This window comes from Cercospora kikuchii (assembly GCF_019650295.1).
Source record: "Cercospora kikuchii DNA, contig_00008, whole genome shotgun sequence".
NCBI classification, from domain to species: domain Eukaryota; kingdom Fungi; phylum Ascomycota; class Dothideomycetes; order Mycosphaerellales; family Mycosphaerellaceae; genus Cercospora; species Cercospora kikuchii.
The window spans coordinates 25,544-42,849 of NW_025408589.1; the positions used below are offsets into that span (position 1 = coordinate 25,544).

Here is a 17,306-nt window from a genome sequence, read left to right on the forward strand (position 1 = left end):
ATACTGGAAAGAACGAATAATCTTTTCGCGCGATCTTTTGGCAGTAATATAAAGCAGTATATCCACTATACTATAAAATGCTTCTATGCCTATTCACTTCGATACAGCGAATGTGCTTTGCTATTATATAGTTTTATGGAGTAAAACCATGCATGCGGGCAGCTACATTGCAAGCCCCGTTATCCTCAACCTCGACTTGACCTCCACCAACCCCGGGACGGTATCCCAGATGACACCGGCCCGGAGACTAACAACAAACAGTTGTGGCAGAACTTCGTCCGCCACATTAGCCCACTCCGTCTCCTTAGCCTCAAACGTTTCGAGCAATTCAGTTGCAATTTCTCAGGATGGGAGCCATGCCGCTTTTCACTCGACATATACTGGCCATTGCCAATCCACAGGTATTGCCGAGCCCACACCCGCACCAAGCCGACTTCCAGAGTAAACGCGTTCAGCGGCAGCGTTGAATGGTGAAAGCTGATTTTGTATTGTTTTTCCAGTCGCCTGTTCCCGATACCAATGTTTTGTGGCTTTACGACTTCTCTCTGCAGAAGAAGCAACGTTTTGAGGTGCTGTAGATTGCCCCTAAGCATTGCATCTGCGATTCCTCCTGTAAGACCTGGGGCATTCATCTTTGCAGATCCTCTAGCAGAATGGGAAATCATTTTCTGTAGATTTGTAAGCATGGCTTCGAATGTCCGTAATACGTGTCTTGCGTACGAACCACAATAACTCTATTGGGGTGCTACTGTAGAACTATCTTGTATAGGATGAGAGAAACCGTCCGAGGAACGAGGTCCCGGTACCTAGCAATCCTCGCTGCTTTTGTAACTCGAGAACCAGCCTGGTCGCGATGTGTCGGCACGCCCTTTTTGCTATGGGCTTGATTAAATTCATTCGCTTTGAATACGCATAGGTCGATCATCCGTCCGCGGCAGCAATGCTCCATTCCGTTCAGCTTGTTTTCATTCTACAAGCTGTACTGGACAAGTGCCGTGCGTGGAATGCAACTCGAAAGACGAGATACGATATTCACGCAATCGAAGCGATCACCAAAGATAAAGAGTGTCCATTAGGGGACATGCCTAGTGCTTGCCCAATCCGCCCGGTAATCTGAGTGAAACAGAACTGACGGATCAAGAACTTCACCGGTTCCACAGAGCAGAATAGTTATATAATGCCGCCGAGCTCCTGTTCTTGCAAACGCGCGTCTAGGTCGACCATATGCACACATATTAAAGTTACGTTTGGATGCAAACATCGCCGATACTGCGTACTAGCTTGGTGTATGTACATATCCTCACTTGTAACAGGCGCGATACTGAGCAGAATCAGGTCCGGAGTACCCGAAGACGCAAAAGAGATGTCCCCCGAATGTGGAGCCTCCTAAACGGAAGGAAGAAAAGTGTGGTCTGTCCATTTGCGTAGGGTGAATTCGTCGGAGGGACATAGCTCACGATTTTATAGGAAGCTGTCGAGACACGAATTCGTTGTCGAAGAGGAAGATGTCAAAGAGGAAGATGTCGAAGAGGAAGACGAAGTGAACAGGAGCTTTTTCTGGCTGAACAAATCCACTGTAGCCAAACGTCTCCCCCTAACCGTAGACGAAGAGCGATGGTCTTTCATCAATCCGAGTGAAAGACTTGGTCCGCATCTTTGAAGAACTTCATCGTTGTGATTCTCCTGCACCGCAGGATTCTCCCTTCCATCTCTTATTGGGTGCTACAAGGACCTACAGTAGGGAACAGCGTCCTGTTCCGCAGGTGTTTATGAGTAGCAGCGACATTACAGGACGAATGTGCTGGCATTTCCAGCTCCAGGAATCGTACAGTATGAATTTCCAGTTCGACCGGAGCGTCGCCAGATCCGAGGATCCCATTCCACGTTTGGAGCAAGGCCTCCACATAACAGCAAGTCTCCTGTTAGTGCGATTAGCTTACAGATTGCTTTATCCTGCTACACTCGTAACATACTTCGTAGTTATCCATAGAAGATTTGATCTGGTGCGCCACAGTCAAACGCATGCCACAGCGTGCTAAATAGTCAGAGTTCTTCGAATGTATACAAGAGCCTCCAGCGGTTATACGGTATACTTAATCAACCATTCGAAATTCTCTATATTACAACAACTAAGACGAGCAGTTCATCTCTGTGCACAGTCGTCTTTCTTCACGCTCTGCGCATAAATCAAGGATCGGAGGATCTCGCTGTCGGAAACTTCCGATAATTCGACGTATTTGCCCGCATTGTCTGCCAATTTCGATGCGGAAGTCCTTAGACTTGATGAGCAACCCTTCGCCAGGGCGTCGATGGCAAGTCCTCACCTTCTGTGTGTTAGAGAACGTTCCACCGCAGGTTACCAAGTGGGGGAAATTTCATTACCGCCTGTGTCCTATGTCCTCTGTGCATGCCGATAAATGTGGTCTCGCAGGCCCAGCCCGGGAACGGGGCGTGTGCTATGGTTTGTGCGAAGTGGTGTGGAACAAGTTCTGTGCCTGCAGTACACATTTGAGGAGCTCCGCGTCTACTATAATAGGGATGTTTTGGATAGGCTCGTTTCGATGGCAGCGTTCCATGCTGAAGACGTGGAGTGATCGGCTGATTAGTATTTCAATTGTTTCCCTGCCGCTTTCACAGTGCGAGAGCTCCAGTCAGACGCTTGCAAAGCCGTGGAAGTGCAACTCCGCCTCATCATCAGACATCGGAGCGACGTTCGACTTGCGAGGGTCATGGGTGTCCTCCGGAGGCACGGGTAGCTGAAGCCGAAGCGCGCGTCTAGCTCCGAGAAATTTTCGCCTACGAGCCTCATCAGAAGCAGCGTGTCGAGCGAGGTTAGCACAGCTGTTGTCAACCCATGTAGATGCTCTATCGCCATCAACTGGGTTGCGCATATGCCTGATGAAAAAGGAAGTTGGCCAAACGTCTAGGACAACTTGGGAAAGAGGTCGGAAAATGGCATTCACAGCAACTCTGACTCGTGTCGTACATGAATGAGGGTGGTCATTTGTTTGAGAGGGGGGTTGGGGTCCTGGGCGCCTTCCAGGCGGCGCTTATCAACTTATTGAGCGCGTCGCGAGGTCGTGTATCTAGTTCGACGGGTCGGGAGTCTTTGCGCCTGCGCCAGTCGCTGCATCGCGTCGTACAAGTAGCACTTCGTCGCTCGAGTAATTTTTCTGCATATCTATTCTGTATTGGCATTTCACCGACTTTGGACATACGTTGAATCCATTCCGGTACTTTGTTCACATTTGGTCATACGGGACACGCAGGGCCTTGCAACATGGATGCTGAACTCATGGATCTGGTTCGAAACGAGATGGCGAAGTGGAGCAATCTGCATCAAGAGCCTCCGCTGTCTCTTGCAGAGATTGTTGTCATGATACTGATTCTAAATTTGCCGCTCACGAAGCACGCGGTTCTGGAGTACTTGTTCGAGCACGTGTACTACTAGTCAGCTTGCCTTGGCTTTTCCCTGTCACTGGGTGTCTTCCGCTCACCGTTGTGATGTCTTCACCAGATTTCGGACGGGGTTCTCCAACGTCTTTGACCTCTTCCACGTTCCATTAATTCACTCCAAGCCCCGAGCAGGTAGTCCCCACCGACACCGGTAACCTGGACCGTTTCTTTGAACGCGGGCCGCCTCTTCTTGACCTCGAGGCTATTTCCAAAAAACAAAAAGTCGATGGGTTCCCTTTCTTGAGCCTCCCGCCAGATCTAAGAATGCTTGTGTACGAGTTTGCTTTATTATTGCCCAAGTCTGGTATTTTGATAGACAGCTCAGGTATGCTCTACAATCGCACTCCTCGGTGTTCGTTCCGTCCTGAACTGAAAGTCTTCTCAAACGGCCAGGAATCATTCGAGCAAGTTTTCGGAACACATCTAGAATCAGAGCCTACATTGATCGCGCGCGAACGAGGTCGCGATGTGCTCGGAAATTTTCGATACCAGTCGACATTAACGTGTAGGCTTTATGGAACGTACCTTACCCTCCTACTTGCCTGCGGACAAGTCTATCAAGAGGCCATGGCGGTCTTCTACGGACAGAATAACTTTGTTTGCAGGTCTCTTGATCGGCTGCAAATGTTCTTGGAGGCAACACAACACCAAAGGCAAGGCGAGCGTACATAAGCCGCATAACCTTTTACTACGACTCATACTGCAGAAGAGGCACACATCCGGAAAAAAAACACGAACACAGCGAGAATCTCACTTTTCGGAGTTCAGTTGTGATAACGTGCATTATATCCATCCAAGAGGGCCCTGCATCGCTACGTAGTCAGGCGCGTCGCTCACCGCGCCTGCTGCGATGGCGGGGCCATGGCCGAAGTGGGGTGATGTGGCCTACCGAATACCGAGAGTATGCCCTACAACTTATGAAGTACCTGCGGGAGATCCGCAGCTGTATCGAACGCACTGTAAGCCGAACCGTGCCAACGGAGGTCGCAGAGAAGATGATCCAAGGCGCGAAGACGTTCGTGGCAAACGCGCAGAACATCCCCGACATGACCGCTATGCAAGGCGCGCTGCGCGAGATGCGCGGAGACGCGAAGGCAATGAAAGAGGAGACGTCGCAGAGGGTAGAAGCACTGAAGAAAGAGCTACGAGGTACAAACGCGCAAATAGAGAGGATCGCCGTGGTCGGCGAGGAGACGAAGAGAGCAGCGAAAGAGGCGATGGAAGTGGGCAAGGTAGGAGTCGCAATCATGAGGGACGTCAAAAACAACAATGTACAGAATTACAAAATTGCGCCAATGAGCTATGCAGCAGCAGTAGCGAGCGATACACTAACCAGCAGTACGCACAACCCTCACCACACACAGACCGCATCCACCCAGAGCCAGCGTGAAATCATCGTAAACATCAGAAACCCAGTGACTGTTGAACGCTTACGCACAATGAACCCGCGACATCTCAAATCCCACAATAATCGCGCCCTTGAACGGAGCGCGAAGGAGCGAGATCCGGGCAAGAGTGACCAGCAACCGAGAAACACGCGAGCGGATCAATTCTGCGTGCTGTGGCTAGAGGACGGAAGCGTCCGGCCATTGATCGCGATCGAATACAAAGCGCCGCCTAAGCCTACGAATGAAGAAATCTGTACGGGGCTCCAGTCCGAAATCCAACCCGAGCGGGACGTAATCGACCAGGAGGTCACCGACCTCGCCTTTCTCTGCAGGCGCCTGCTCGCCGCAGTAATCATACAGTTGTTTTCCTAAATGATTGACAAGTGCGTTCGCTACGGATATGTCTGCACTAGAGAAGCATATATCTTCCTGCGCATTCCCGAAGACCCTACGACTGTCTATTATAGCGTGAACATTCCTAAGGAAGACCATGACGTCGATACCGAGTGTCGCCTGGAACGGACGGCTGTGTCTCAGGCGCTCGCATTTAGCAAGCAAGCACTATTAGAAGAGCCGCCCGGCCAAGTATGGATCGAGTGAGCGAAAGCCAGCTTAGAGAGGTGGAAGGTCGAATTTGTCGATGTTCTTGCGACGATCCTAGAGACAGAGCGCAAATCCAAAGAGGCCTCCGAATATCGACCCTATAAATGGCGCAAAGTCATGCGGTGCTCACCCGTCCATCTCCGTAGTCAATGCGGCGAACGGAGCACCGATGCAGCATCCAAAAGCGGCGATCCCCAGAGTGACGGTGCCGAATGGGCTGCAAGCCGCACTCTCAGAGCGCAAACGTGTTCGCGGATGTCGAGGGGCTTGGCAAGAAGGCGGCGCACCGGGGGGCGTAGATAGCAGCAGGAACCCCCTCGAAGAAGGCAAGCCCGCCCCCGCATCCAGAATCGAGCATACTGTTACAATAATTGCCTCCTAGGTCTCTGCCGGGGGCTTGCGATAGACCTCTCTCTTTATCCACGGCTCCCGCGGAGCCTTGCTAAAACTTCGCCGTAATATTAGAGGCTATACTTTAGTCGCGAAAGGAATGGAAGATGTTTACAAGAGCTATCTTGAGCACGAGAAATCCGTGTACGATCGACTGCAGAGCATGCAGGGACGATACGTGCCTAGGTTGCTGTGGTACCGTGGAGCTCGATTCGCCCTACCGTCATGAAGGGATCGAGCTGAGACACATTATGCGGCTTAACTGGGCAGGGACATCTCTAGCACAGCTCATGGTGCAGGACCAATCTTTCGCGTCGATGAAGCCGTTATATGACAAATAAATCCTGGAAGCATACGAGGCCATTCGAGCCCTAGTCCTGCATTGCGATGAAGAGCCGAGGAATATGGTGTATGACGGCAAGACGGAGCAGCCCATGATCATCGACTTTGATCGAAGTGAAATTGTCCAACGACAGGCGCTACGCGAGCTCTCTCCGAACCGCAAGCGCAAACGAACATTGAGCTAGCGAAGGCGAAAGAAAACTCATTCGGAAGTGATAGCTCGCATCGCTGGCAGCTTTCAGAAGGTTTGAAGGGTGTTACACTCCACGCCTAACCCCGATGCCTCTACTTCAATGGAATACCTGAATGTATACTCCGAACGTGCACCGGGCTCGGGATTTGTGCAGTCGTCGTGCATCTGATTCGAGCGGAATAGAGCTGTGCCTGCCTCGGCGCCGCTCTCTGTGTGGACAACACAACTTTTCACGTCAGGTAACGAGCTTCATTGCATTGGACTGCGCCAAGCAACATTTATTCACCAAGTGACTCGCATTGACTTCCTGAAAGATGAGAACAGCGACAATGTGAACACTTAGAATAGCCACAACAAAAAAGAGCTGGAACACCAGCCGGAGCCCAAGACCAGCTCTGGCAAGGCTGTGCCACCCCTTCGGAGGGCAGGATCGAACACAAGATTTCCACCAACAGCCTGCTACAAAACTGGCAAACGAAGAGGTCACTTTGCATAGGTCCAAGGTAGAGCTTACTACGTCAGTAAAATGGAGCAGGCGCCGGAGCTGGACAGTGTTTGCTCCATAGAACACAATATTCCAGCATGTGCATTTGTTTCGAATCACCAAAGCTCGCTAGGGAACGAGCATACACTCAAGTATCGGCTGGCGCCGCTCACGAAGATGACGCCCTACAGCCACCAGCGAAGAGCAAACAAGATGAGAAGTCTGTGAAACCACAAGATGGCAAAATGCGGTCACATGTAGGAGAATAAAGCAGCGCATTCCCCATGCAGCCGTTCGAAGGAGCTCGCGATTGGATTGAGAGCCAGCAATATGCTGTTGGAGATGGAGGACATCTGATGAATGTGCAAGTGGTTCGTCTTGGTTGACCAGTGCGAATGTTTGCGTCGGCATGAAGGGTAAGCTCGAACTGTAACTTGTGTCGATTACGATCAACTTGTGCTAGACTCTTCTGCCAAGAGTTAAGATTGCCGTCCACAGATCCACTAAGAGCATTGCTCATGTCGTCAGAGACCCCAAGCTCGTCAACGTCTACTGCTCGGAAATTCCGCTCACATTACTGACATTGTGTCGCCCAGGTATCTGCAGTGTTGCTCGGTACTGAACGAATTCGCGGATGGCGCGAATTGTCGCTGGATAACCCTCGTCATTTGGTAGCCACCATCGGGATACGTCTTCTGACCAGGCATCGCCCATACGTTTGCGAAATATTTCGGGATATATGCAACTGCTCAAGATTCAGTTTCCTTTGCCTAACGAGATACGGATTATGCTGACCCGAGCTGCTCGATGCGGGCATACTTCCTCCTGCACCACAAATTGTACCGCTCCTCCCTGGGCAGGAAGAGGCTGATGGTGCCCAAACTCGTTCGACAGCTCAGGACTGCGTTCTCAACTTTTTCGTGGCTGTACTGAATCGTATCAAATAACCTTGCCTGTTTTATCGCGATCTGGGCAAGCTCAGGTAAAGGCGGGTGTCCGGCTGAAATTGCGAGCTGATACTTGAACATAAGGTCTATCGCCATGTGTTCTATAAGGACGAAATTCATCGTTACCAAGTCCTCCGTGGGAAAACGGGACGTATCAACGAATGCCTTCTCGATTGTATACCCGAATTCTGCTAGCTCTTTCGATAGTAGTTTGATCCCTGCCACGAACTTCTCATCGCTGATTGTCCTGTTCACCTTGCCGGCGAAGAGGATCGCTACATCGGTTGCTAGAAGCCGCGAGGTCGCAAAGTACGATTCGAACTGCGCCCCGAGGTCTTCTGGCTTGTGCTCCAATTGTCGGTTGTGGAATTCGGCAGAAGCAGCGAGCCATTGGCGATCCAGTATTGTCTCTCCTCTGGGAATCATGCCCGCGAAGAGCTGGAACCGAAGGTACCAGATAAGGATCATGCGGCTGGTCTCATCATGCAGAATCGTCTGCGGTGTAAAGAGCTCCTTGAAAATTTCATACGCGGCCCTGCGGTGATCAAGCAAATTGACCAAGTCGCCCAAGAACTCCTAGCGAAGTCATCAGCTAGCTAGATGGGCCTCTGAGCGACGTAAAACCTCATACCTCTATTGTTGCTAGCTGAAGTGTTGTCAGTAAAGTCGCAATACTGTGCCGTTCCTTCTGCAGCGACTGCTGGAGAAAGGCTATCGACTGGTTGTAGTAGGAGAGGAACGTAGAAATATCATCATTATTCTGGCCTACTGTGTGGTGATAGGCCGCAAATGCTACAATGGCATAAAGGAGTGCTGGACTCCCATCGCTCATCGCGATCTCCAGGAATGCCGTTTTGAAAAAGCCCTCTCTGTCGTACTTCAGAGCATAGTGGTGATGCGTCATATGTTGCTGGTTGAAGGTGAGATAGATTTTTGCCCCATTGGGAAGGGTGTTCCGGTGCGTGTTCCCGGAACTGTCATAGTCGACTGTACGGATTCAATGCTCGCTGTCGCAGGTATCGCTGCTACGTCCATGGGGTATGCGCAATCCCACCACCTGCCCTTCCAACACCCTGGAGGTTTGGTTAGCTATGTCTGGCTGTAGCCTCCTTTCGCGATTCGTACTCTCACATATTGGACGGCTCTGATCACACTTTCATCAATTGTAAACATTATGGTCGTCAAGCCTCCACGCACATCCTCACCTTGACTCTGCGCCGCCTGCAGTTATAGCAACCGCTCCTTGTTCGTTTGTGCTTCACATGTCCTGTTCCCTCTAGTATCTGGCGGCGTGTTCGTCGGCGTGCTTGTTGGGAGAGCATCGATTCATTGGCAGCATCGAGATCAGAAAGATTCTATGCTTCCCATGAACGTCATCCGGATCTTGCGCAACCTTGGGTTTTGCTAATATGCTTTCGAAGGGATGCTCTAAGGATGTGAGGGTACCAGTGACCGCACATTAAAGAACTGGCTGATTTATTACTATTGTCTACAGCCGATAACATGTCCCATTCTGCATTCCAATATATGGTGTACTCCTCCACGGCATCCGTGCGGACTCAATGGACATGGAAAATTTCCTGAGGGATTGGGATAGAATCCCGCGCGACTAGCTCCTTCTAGCGATCGCAATAGAAGCCTCAAGCAGTTGTTGCACTTCTCTTCGGCACGGAGCACCCCCTGAATCTTCTCTCGTCAACTTTGCATGCCAGCCCAATGTACGAGCATCTGCCAGCTTGTACCACAAGGGTCGATGGCGCAAGGAGTGATGTCTTCGAGCGCCAAGAGCGACTGGTTCTCGTTGCCCCCTGCGGCTCAGGGCCGCGTCGTCAAGTTCGAGTCCGAGACCGTGTTTCACCTACCATGTAAGCCCGCAGGTTGTCATGATGACTGTAATCGTCAACCTGATCCGGATCATCACACTACGCCGGCCATAGTTGGTATAATTGTTCGAGGCACCGGGAGTTACAGTCGTACAACGCTTCAGACTCCGTCCCAGCGCTCCTTCGCGCTTGAATACGGATGCTGTTAATGGACCGGGTAGTGCTTGTGGACTAGATATCCCGTCGCAAAGTGCCCCGAGCCCAGTGATCCAACAGAACACACACCCGTGCGTAGCTCAACGAGCGGTGTTTCCGGTTCCCAAAGCGTATACCGCTATGTCGAGCGCGGAAGCTTGCACGCGAAGGGAAAAGAAGGGATGACGCGCAAGGCAAAAGTTGACCATGTGTTGTCCCTGTATATATGAGCTTGAATCTCGAACAATTTTCATCGGCGTCATAAGTTCATTACGATTTCAAAACAAGGTGCTGCTCTCGACTAATACGACCCCACCACGCTCGATCTCTCTTCGTCGAGCAAGAACTCACTAAGAAATAAGCTATGCCGACTGCTACGACTACCGCGGCAACACGGTGGCATTAAGTGCGGTGGAAGTCAAATTTTGTAGTAGGGCTTTCCTGCCTCGTTGGTCCGAGCACATGAAGGACGACAAGGGGTGCCAGTCGGGGGTAGCTCAAACTTTACGTCCGCATGAACAATCTCTTTACGGTCAACGCAGGTCACCGCACTCGTGACGAGAAACCATGCATTGTACTTTCGGCACCATACTCTGGGATCTTGCTGAGCACAAAAGCGGTCATCACTAATTAGAGGTGCAAGTGAACATTTCGTACACAGCATCGCTGCTCCTGGGGAAATAGTTTCCACCTTGCCTGTGCATCCTGGGTAGGAAGTAAATGAGCGGCACAATGTGCACGGGACTCTGACGTCGCTTTTATACTCAGGCTGTCAGCCTGCGGGTCTGTACCTAATCATAACCGCGAGGAACGGCATTTATCTTGGATCCATACCTCTCGGTGACGGTTCGTCTAGTATGCTCTGGATCTGGATTTGCAGTCTACTGCTGGTCAACGCCCTGCCACATTATGACTCCTCAACTCGTCCGGACGTTGAAGCTGCGGCGCGGGGCCAGACTACGAGACCTAGCAAGCGACTTGCAAAGCGACAGCAAGCATGGACAGGTTCCTATCCTTTGAGCTACTATTCGACCGGATGGCCTTTCTCATACTTAACCTCTTATTACTACGATCCCTACTATCCGAACGATGCTTACAGCACGTACTATTATCCTCAGCCTATAAGTCCACCAATTCGAGAAGACTTGGGCCCAAATCCGCCATACGTAACGCCAAAGTCATCTTACAATCCGTGTGCCGACCCTAACAGCGTCAGCTGGACAGTGGAGTGCAATGGCGGTGGGTCTCAGAAGACGACGAAGATTGACGGGGGCGCACACTCCCTCCAAGAGACGTCTTCCTTTTTTACTTGGAAGTATGGACCCAAATCACCCTTTAATCAACCTTTTGCGGCAGTGGGCAATCCAAGCCTCAATGGTCAGTTCAGCGGCGACAACAACAACAACAATTGTGTTAATGGCAGTGATAAATCCGGCAATCCATGCACGAACAACAATGATGACGGCAACGATAGCAACGGCGGTAGTGGGGGCGACTGTGTCAACGGCTTGGATTCATTCGGGAACTCTTGCGGCAACAAGAACAACAACAACAACAACAACAACAACAACAACAACAGTAATGGTGGTAATGGTAGTGATTGTGTGGACGGCTTCGACTCGAATGGGAACGCATGCGGCGGGAGCAACAACAATAACAGTGGTCTGGCTGCCGTAAACGCGAACGTGGGCGCTGCTCCGAATGTCAGTCCAAATGGGATCCCCGCCATTGCGGTGGATCTGCGATGACGAGTTTCGGAGTCTTAGTGGGCGAAACGGCAGATGGAATGGGACCGAGTTTGGAAATTGCTATTGCATGCTTTCCTGCACTTCCGCGAGCACGGAGAACCGCTTTTCGCGACAAGCGTTTCCTTTTGGTATTTAAAAGCACAACGAACAGTCCGCTCGTTGGATCTACTGCGTGTCTTTCTACTCTAGACAGGTGCAATCAAATGGAAATCGCGCTTCTCGTCTTCAACGTACTAAGTATCAGAGAGCTCACAATCCTCCTAGCCTGAGGACCGCCGATACACACTACCAAAAAAAAACGACATGAACAACAACAGTGCTAAAGAGAGTGATGAATGCATTCGGGCGGGGGACGAGGTCGATGTCGGGCGGATCGTGCCGGTCCAGTACGCGACCGGGCTTGACGACATCACCGCGGGGGTGCACGCTGCCGCTTATCCCCTGTTCAGTCTAGCGATGCCCTAAGAGGGGGTATCTAAACTCTGCTTACTTCCCATGTAGCAGTGGTCCAAAGGAGGGTCTGCACGCTGCTGCTTATCCCCTGTTCAGTCTAGCGATGCCCTAAGAGGGGGTATCTAAACTCTGCTTACTTCCCATGTAGCAGTGGTCCAAAGGAGGGTCTGCACGCTGTGTCCCAGCCAGCAACTTGGATCGGTAACGAATGAGCTCCTCGGTGTCGTCAATCGAACGCATGCAAGGAGCCATGATTTCCAACTGGCAGCGTGCTCGCCGCCCGATCTCGCGTGCTCGAAGGAAGTAGCATTAATGTCTAGGGCCTTCACATTGTCCATCGGCTAGGCAATGGTATCTAGCAGGCACGCACGTTATTGCTCAACGGTGGATTTGATTACCAGAGTTCGTGGGTCGGGAACTTGCTGCCCTTTGGCCCTCGAAAATGTGCTGGCTATTGATATCAAGTCAGAGCTGTCGCCCTAACTGAAATTGGCTGATGCATTTGGACCTATCCCTTCCGGCGGGGTCGAGCTTCAGTAGTGATCGCCACTTGCGTCATTTTTCCATCAGCAATACGCGCGCTGCAGTGGCCCACAGAACGAAAATACACGTTCCACAAGCTGTGTCCATTCATGCCGGGGTCTTGCGCATCAATCACGTGCACTCGATCCACAGCAATGCTGCTAGAAACATTGGCAAGCGGCAGCGATAGCATTGATAGGGTCATTATGACACGGGAATGGGAGCGTAACGCAGACGACAGGTCGACACTGTCTATTCAGCTTTCGCCAACCATTTGTTCGTGGTCGAGGGCGGGTTTGGGATCATGAAACAAGCTTACGAGCCAGATGTACGTCCATGTGATTTCATTCGTCGGGAATGGGTTCCTACCAAGCGCGCCTCGTTCGGTTCGGCTTCATTGTTCAATCTAGCTATCCACGGATCGAGTCCGTGTGAGCTGTCCTTGGATGCCATCCATGCTACATTCATACTTGCGTAAGCTGTCTCGACTCAACATCTCCCCAAGTCTGGTCTGTTACGAGTCTGAGAGAAGCAAGCTACTCCCTAAGAGCACTATCAGCGGCGATTGACTAACTCATCAGATGAGCAGCGTGAGACAACCAATGCTAGGCAGGCGTTTTGTTGTCTGTTGGCATATGAATCGAATTCTACATACAGAGAAGCAAACGCCAGCGCTTGTGCAAGCTGGCACCGCGGCCCTCGCTTCTCGGCTACCGTGAACAGTTTGTCGCCGCCATGAGGAACCGCTCGCGCAATATTACGCGACGGTATCAGCATCCATTAGCACATTGCAGCTGAGAGGCACGTCATGCTCAATGATGTTTTTAGAACTTCGTCCGAAGGCAAGATGGAAGCAGTGGTGTGGTCGTTGGAAACGCTCAGAACATCGAAATGAGTAAGCGAAACACCAACGATCCCTTCAGATCGCTGCCAATGACGAACCTCCTTTAGCCAAGAGCTGATCATTCTTCTACCCGGAGCTATCAAGTTCTTCCACGGACTTCACGCTCACACGATGTGGTGCATTGAGCTCTGTAATGCATGGAAAGATCTTACCGTGTGCGGCCTCCACCCTGAGTACCACTTTTGATCCCCACGTAAGGCCATATACCGCGCCACGAACAACTGCTTTGCGCTTCGCTGTGTCTATCCACACATCTTTCAACTCAGTTTAGCGTACTGCCCGGCGATTGTTTGCGAATACTCTCCAAATGTCGACCTCCACGTCGCGCCTCAATAACAACGACAACCCTGATCAGGAGGCTTCGCGTCTGTATGGAATTACTCCGCCAGAGTCTCAGAAATCTGCCGTTTTACATCGCAAGCTGCATCAAAACCCTCGTCACGTCGTTGCTTCCCAGGGTCATTTCCTCCAGCTTAGTAATGGACAGGAGATCTTAGCAGCGTGTGATTGTGCGCTATGAGTGACATACCGGATGTCGCCATGACCGAGGCATGCCACGGCAGCACCACCAGTAGCGTCAAACTTGATTAGGATCCAACACGCACTTGTTAAGCAGATGCAAGAAGTCTCATACTGCCACTCCCACTTCTACGCGACAAGGGCAGCTGAGGATCTTGCCAAGCTTCTGGCAGATAGCACGCAGGGCGAAATGGCTTATGTATTTTCCGTTAGTAGTGGAAGCGAAGCTATGGAAGCGGCGCTCAAAATGGCGCACCAATACTATCTGGAGAAACCGAATCCGGAGCCCGAAAGAATTCACTTCATCTCACGACACTGCAGCTACCACGGCAGTACATTAGGAGCATTGGCGGCAAGTGGCCACGCCGCACGCCGGGCCCCTTTCGAGCCTGTGCTAGCCACCAGTTGTTCTCAGGTATCTCCCTGTTACGCATATCGAAACATGGATCTCGGCACAGATCACACGGCCAGCTACCTTAAGCGCCTAGAAGCTGAACTTGACGCTGAGTTCCAAAGAATTGGTCCGAGAGCTGTTGCCGTATTTATCATCGAGCCCATTGTGGGTGCTGCGTTGGGTTGTGTTCCACCCGTAGCAGGTTACTGTGCGGCAATTCGCCAGATATGCGATAAATACGGAGCACTGCTCATTTTTGATGAAGTCATGTGTGGTGTAGGACGTACTGGCCCGGAGCCTACAGCTCGGTTCCCACAGCCCCTACATGCATGGCAAGATCCACTAATAGGTGTCGTCCCGGATATCCAAACGATCGGAAAAGGTCTTGGAGGGGGTTACATGCCTGTCGCCGCAATGCTTGCCAGTCGGCGCGTAGGTCGGGCACTCGAGCGAGGCACAGGAGCGTTTGTGCATGGACAAACATATCAAAGTCATCCACTGGCCTGCAAAGCTGCACTAGCAGCCCAGAAGATCATTCTGCAAGAAAACTTTGTTGCCAATGTTCGGAAACAAGGGCTCCTGCTTGGTAGATTACTAAAAGAAAAACTCGGCTCTCACCATGCCGTCGGAGAGATACGAGGGAAAGGGCTTTTTGGGGCATCGAGTTTGTCAAGTGCCGCATAACGAAGGTGCCGTTCGATCCAGACCTTGGTGTGGCCATGGGACTTCATGAACTCGGTAAGATCTCCCTGCTTCATCGACCTTTTGAGCACCCTGGGATGAGAAACTGCAGTTTTTCTGCCAAAGTATTCCTTTGGCACTCCGCACCTGCTGTCTCGCATCGACAAGGAGAATGTTGGCTCGTGTTTACTCTTCTCCCGATCGAATTGATGACTATCGCTTCGAAACCGAGTCTCGCACACATTCCACGCTAGGACTTGCGACCGGATCTCATGCACTCTATTATAGGTTTGCAAAGTCCGTTCAACATCAGCCTGTATCCAGGTACGGGAAGTGCCGATGGCCACCGCGGCGATCATATCCTGCTCGCTCCCGCATATACTGTGACGAGCGATGAGATTCGGCACATTGTTGAGACTCTCACCGCTGTTGTAACAAAGCTCTTCGAAAACCTTTTTGACTCAGGTCGTTTCGGTGAAGAGCGCATCTGGGACGAGAATCGAATCATGCTTCACATTGATAGTTTTGTGGCTACAGGTACCTCGAAGTAGAAAACTCGGCATGACGAAGTGATGTGCGCATAAGTACGCACTGTGATTATCATCAGGGAACATAGGTTATATCTTCATGCCAATTGATTCATGAGCACCTCAGCGCTGTTTGTACCAACGGAGATAAAGTAACGTGCATCCGCCGACAATGGCATCCTGATGGGGGAGACGCTACAGCGACTCAATCCCAGAATTTATACTATCCTTTGTGGTGTGGTGGTGAACCTCGCAAAGCTGGCTAGTGTTGATACATGGTCACGTCTGCGTTTCACCACGGCGACCGGCGGAATGCTACTTGCCATCTCGCTGAATTCTTCTCTGAGAGCATGTTGCCGGTTGGTGAGACGACAAATTCCTTCTATCTTTAAGATGATGACTAGCCTGCCAGAGATGAGCCTGAGAATGGAACGGTGTGCTCCGCTGCGCACGTTGGCGCATACGCTCTGTCTCGGTGACGGTAGCTGTCTAGTATAATACGCAGTGTCCATAAGCGCTTTAGCAACACGTAGCGATGACCTCTCGCGAACACCTACGTACAATAGAACCCACTGTTCTCATGGGAGTTGCTGTACCAATTCTTGGAAACCCCCCCCGCACACCCCCCCCCGTCCCACTTTTTCCCCTGGGGTCTATCCCGACTTCCGGTCCATGATGTCATAAGCAAAGGCTTCGTGTAAGTAGCGAATGCGCGGGAAGATACTGATGCCGCTACGTGTATACGTGTTAAGCTCCCAGACCCACTCTCGGAGGTTCCCGCTTTCCTGGCGGTCGATCTTAGCAATATTGGGGTTACCTTGGATCACGACGGTGCCACCTTTGAAGGCGACAAGACAGCATTTATCCACTTTACGCGAATACTGTGCCGAAGTAGCGCCCAGCCAGTTCTGGTCAAGGGACAAGCTGTGGAGCCTGTGGGCAGCACAAAGATTCTAGGAGTGGTCATGGACTCCGAACTTCGATTCCAACAGCATGTCGCAAGAGCAGCTACTGCAGGTCTCACTGCTGCAATGGCACTAAAACGACTGCGAGGGCTGTCACCATCTACCTCTCGCAGGCTGTTCGAGACAATGGTGGCGCCAGTAGTCGACCACGCATCGCCTGTGTGGATGCACAAGTGTAAAGGGCAACTTGCGTCGGCGGTAAATCGAGTACAAAGAATCGGAGCACAAGCAGTCACAGGCCGTCTCCGCACAGTAGCAAGGGTAGTGGCCGAAGCTGAAGCAAGTACACGCATGGTCCTGCAACGGCACGCAGCCAAAGTCGCGAGCACATGGGTCGATATCCTCTCGCTGCCTACGACGAACCCGCTGTCGAAGTTCAGGATTATACCGACAAGGAGGTTTCGCCCCCCGCTGCAACAGATGTCGACTACCCACAAGGTATCGACAAGAGGTATGGAAAGCATCGCGCCGTACACAGTAGCACCCTGGCACCGGCGACTGAGAGCAGACGCGAAGGAAACAGCAGAGGAAGCGGTGGACGCTGCCAAACACAGCGCAGGTATCTGCGTTGCAACAAGCTCCTCATCGAGGAACAACATCGTCGGGGCAGGAGTCGCGATACAAGACACCGAGCGGGGAGAGCCTCCATCCACCGTCGTCTCGACTACAGTATCAGCAAGGACGGAGCACAATCCGTATACAGCTGCCCTGATAGCGATGGCAGAAGGTCTTGCACAAATACCCCTCTCTACAGTCTCGCGGAACATATATC

General features: G+C 51.6%; 4 protein-coding genes across 4 annotated transcripts; 3 read left to right on the top strand and 1 right to left on the bottom strand.

Annotated features, from left to right (window-relative positions):
• Positions 1 to 4,306: 4,306 nt before the first annotated feature.
• On the top strand, positions 4,307 to 5,216 carry CKM354_001124600 (uncharacterized protein; the record flags this gene model as incomplete). The annotated part of the gene is made up of 3 exons (XM_044806725.1): positions 4,307 to 4,415; positions 4,462 to 4,688; positions 4,734 to 5,216. The coding sequence occupies 3 exons, from the start codon at positions 4,307 to 4,309 to the stop codon at positions 5,214 to 5,216; spliced, it is 819 nt and encodes a 272-aa protein (XP_044662660.1).
• A 2,189-nt stretch (positions 5,217 to 7,405) lies between these two features.
• Positions 7,406 to 8,707, bottom strand: CKM354_001124700 (uncharacterized protein; the record flags this gene model as incomplete). Its single annotated transcript, XM_044806726.1, has 3 exons — positions 7,406 to 7,601; positions 7,652 to 8,379; positions 8,435 to 8,707. The coding sequence occupies 3 exons, from the start codon at positions 8,705 to 8,707 to the stop codon at positions 7,406 to 7,408; spliced, it is 1,197 nt and encodes a 398-aa protein (XP_044662661.1).
• Positions 8,708 to 10,678: 1,971 nt separating this feature from the next.
• On the top strand, positions 10,679 to 11,569 carry CKM354_001124800 (uncharacterized protein; the record flags this gene model as incomplete). Its single annotated transcript, XM_044806727.1, has 1 exon — positions 10,679 to 11,569. One exon carries the CDS (start codon positions 10,679 to 10,681, stop codon positions 11,567 to 11,569), a length of 891 nt encoding a protein of 296 aa, XP_044662662.1.
• A 2,186-nt stretch (positions 11,570 to 13,755) lies between these two features.
• On the top strand, positions 13,756 to 15,593 carry CKM354_001124900 (uncharacterized protein; the record flags this gene model as incomplete). The annotated part of the gene is made up of 4 exons (XM_044806728.1): positions 13,756 to 13,957; positions 14,012 to 14,947; positions 15,067 to 15,099; positions 15,331 to 15,593. The coding sequence occupies 4 exons, from the start codon at positions 13,756 to 13,758 to the stop codon at positions 15,591 to 15,593; spliced, it is 1,434 nt and encodes a 477-aa protein (XP_044662663.1).
• Between the last annotated feature and the right edge of the window lie 1,713 nt (positions 15,594 to 17,306).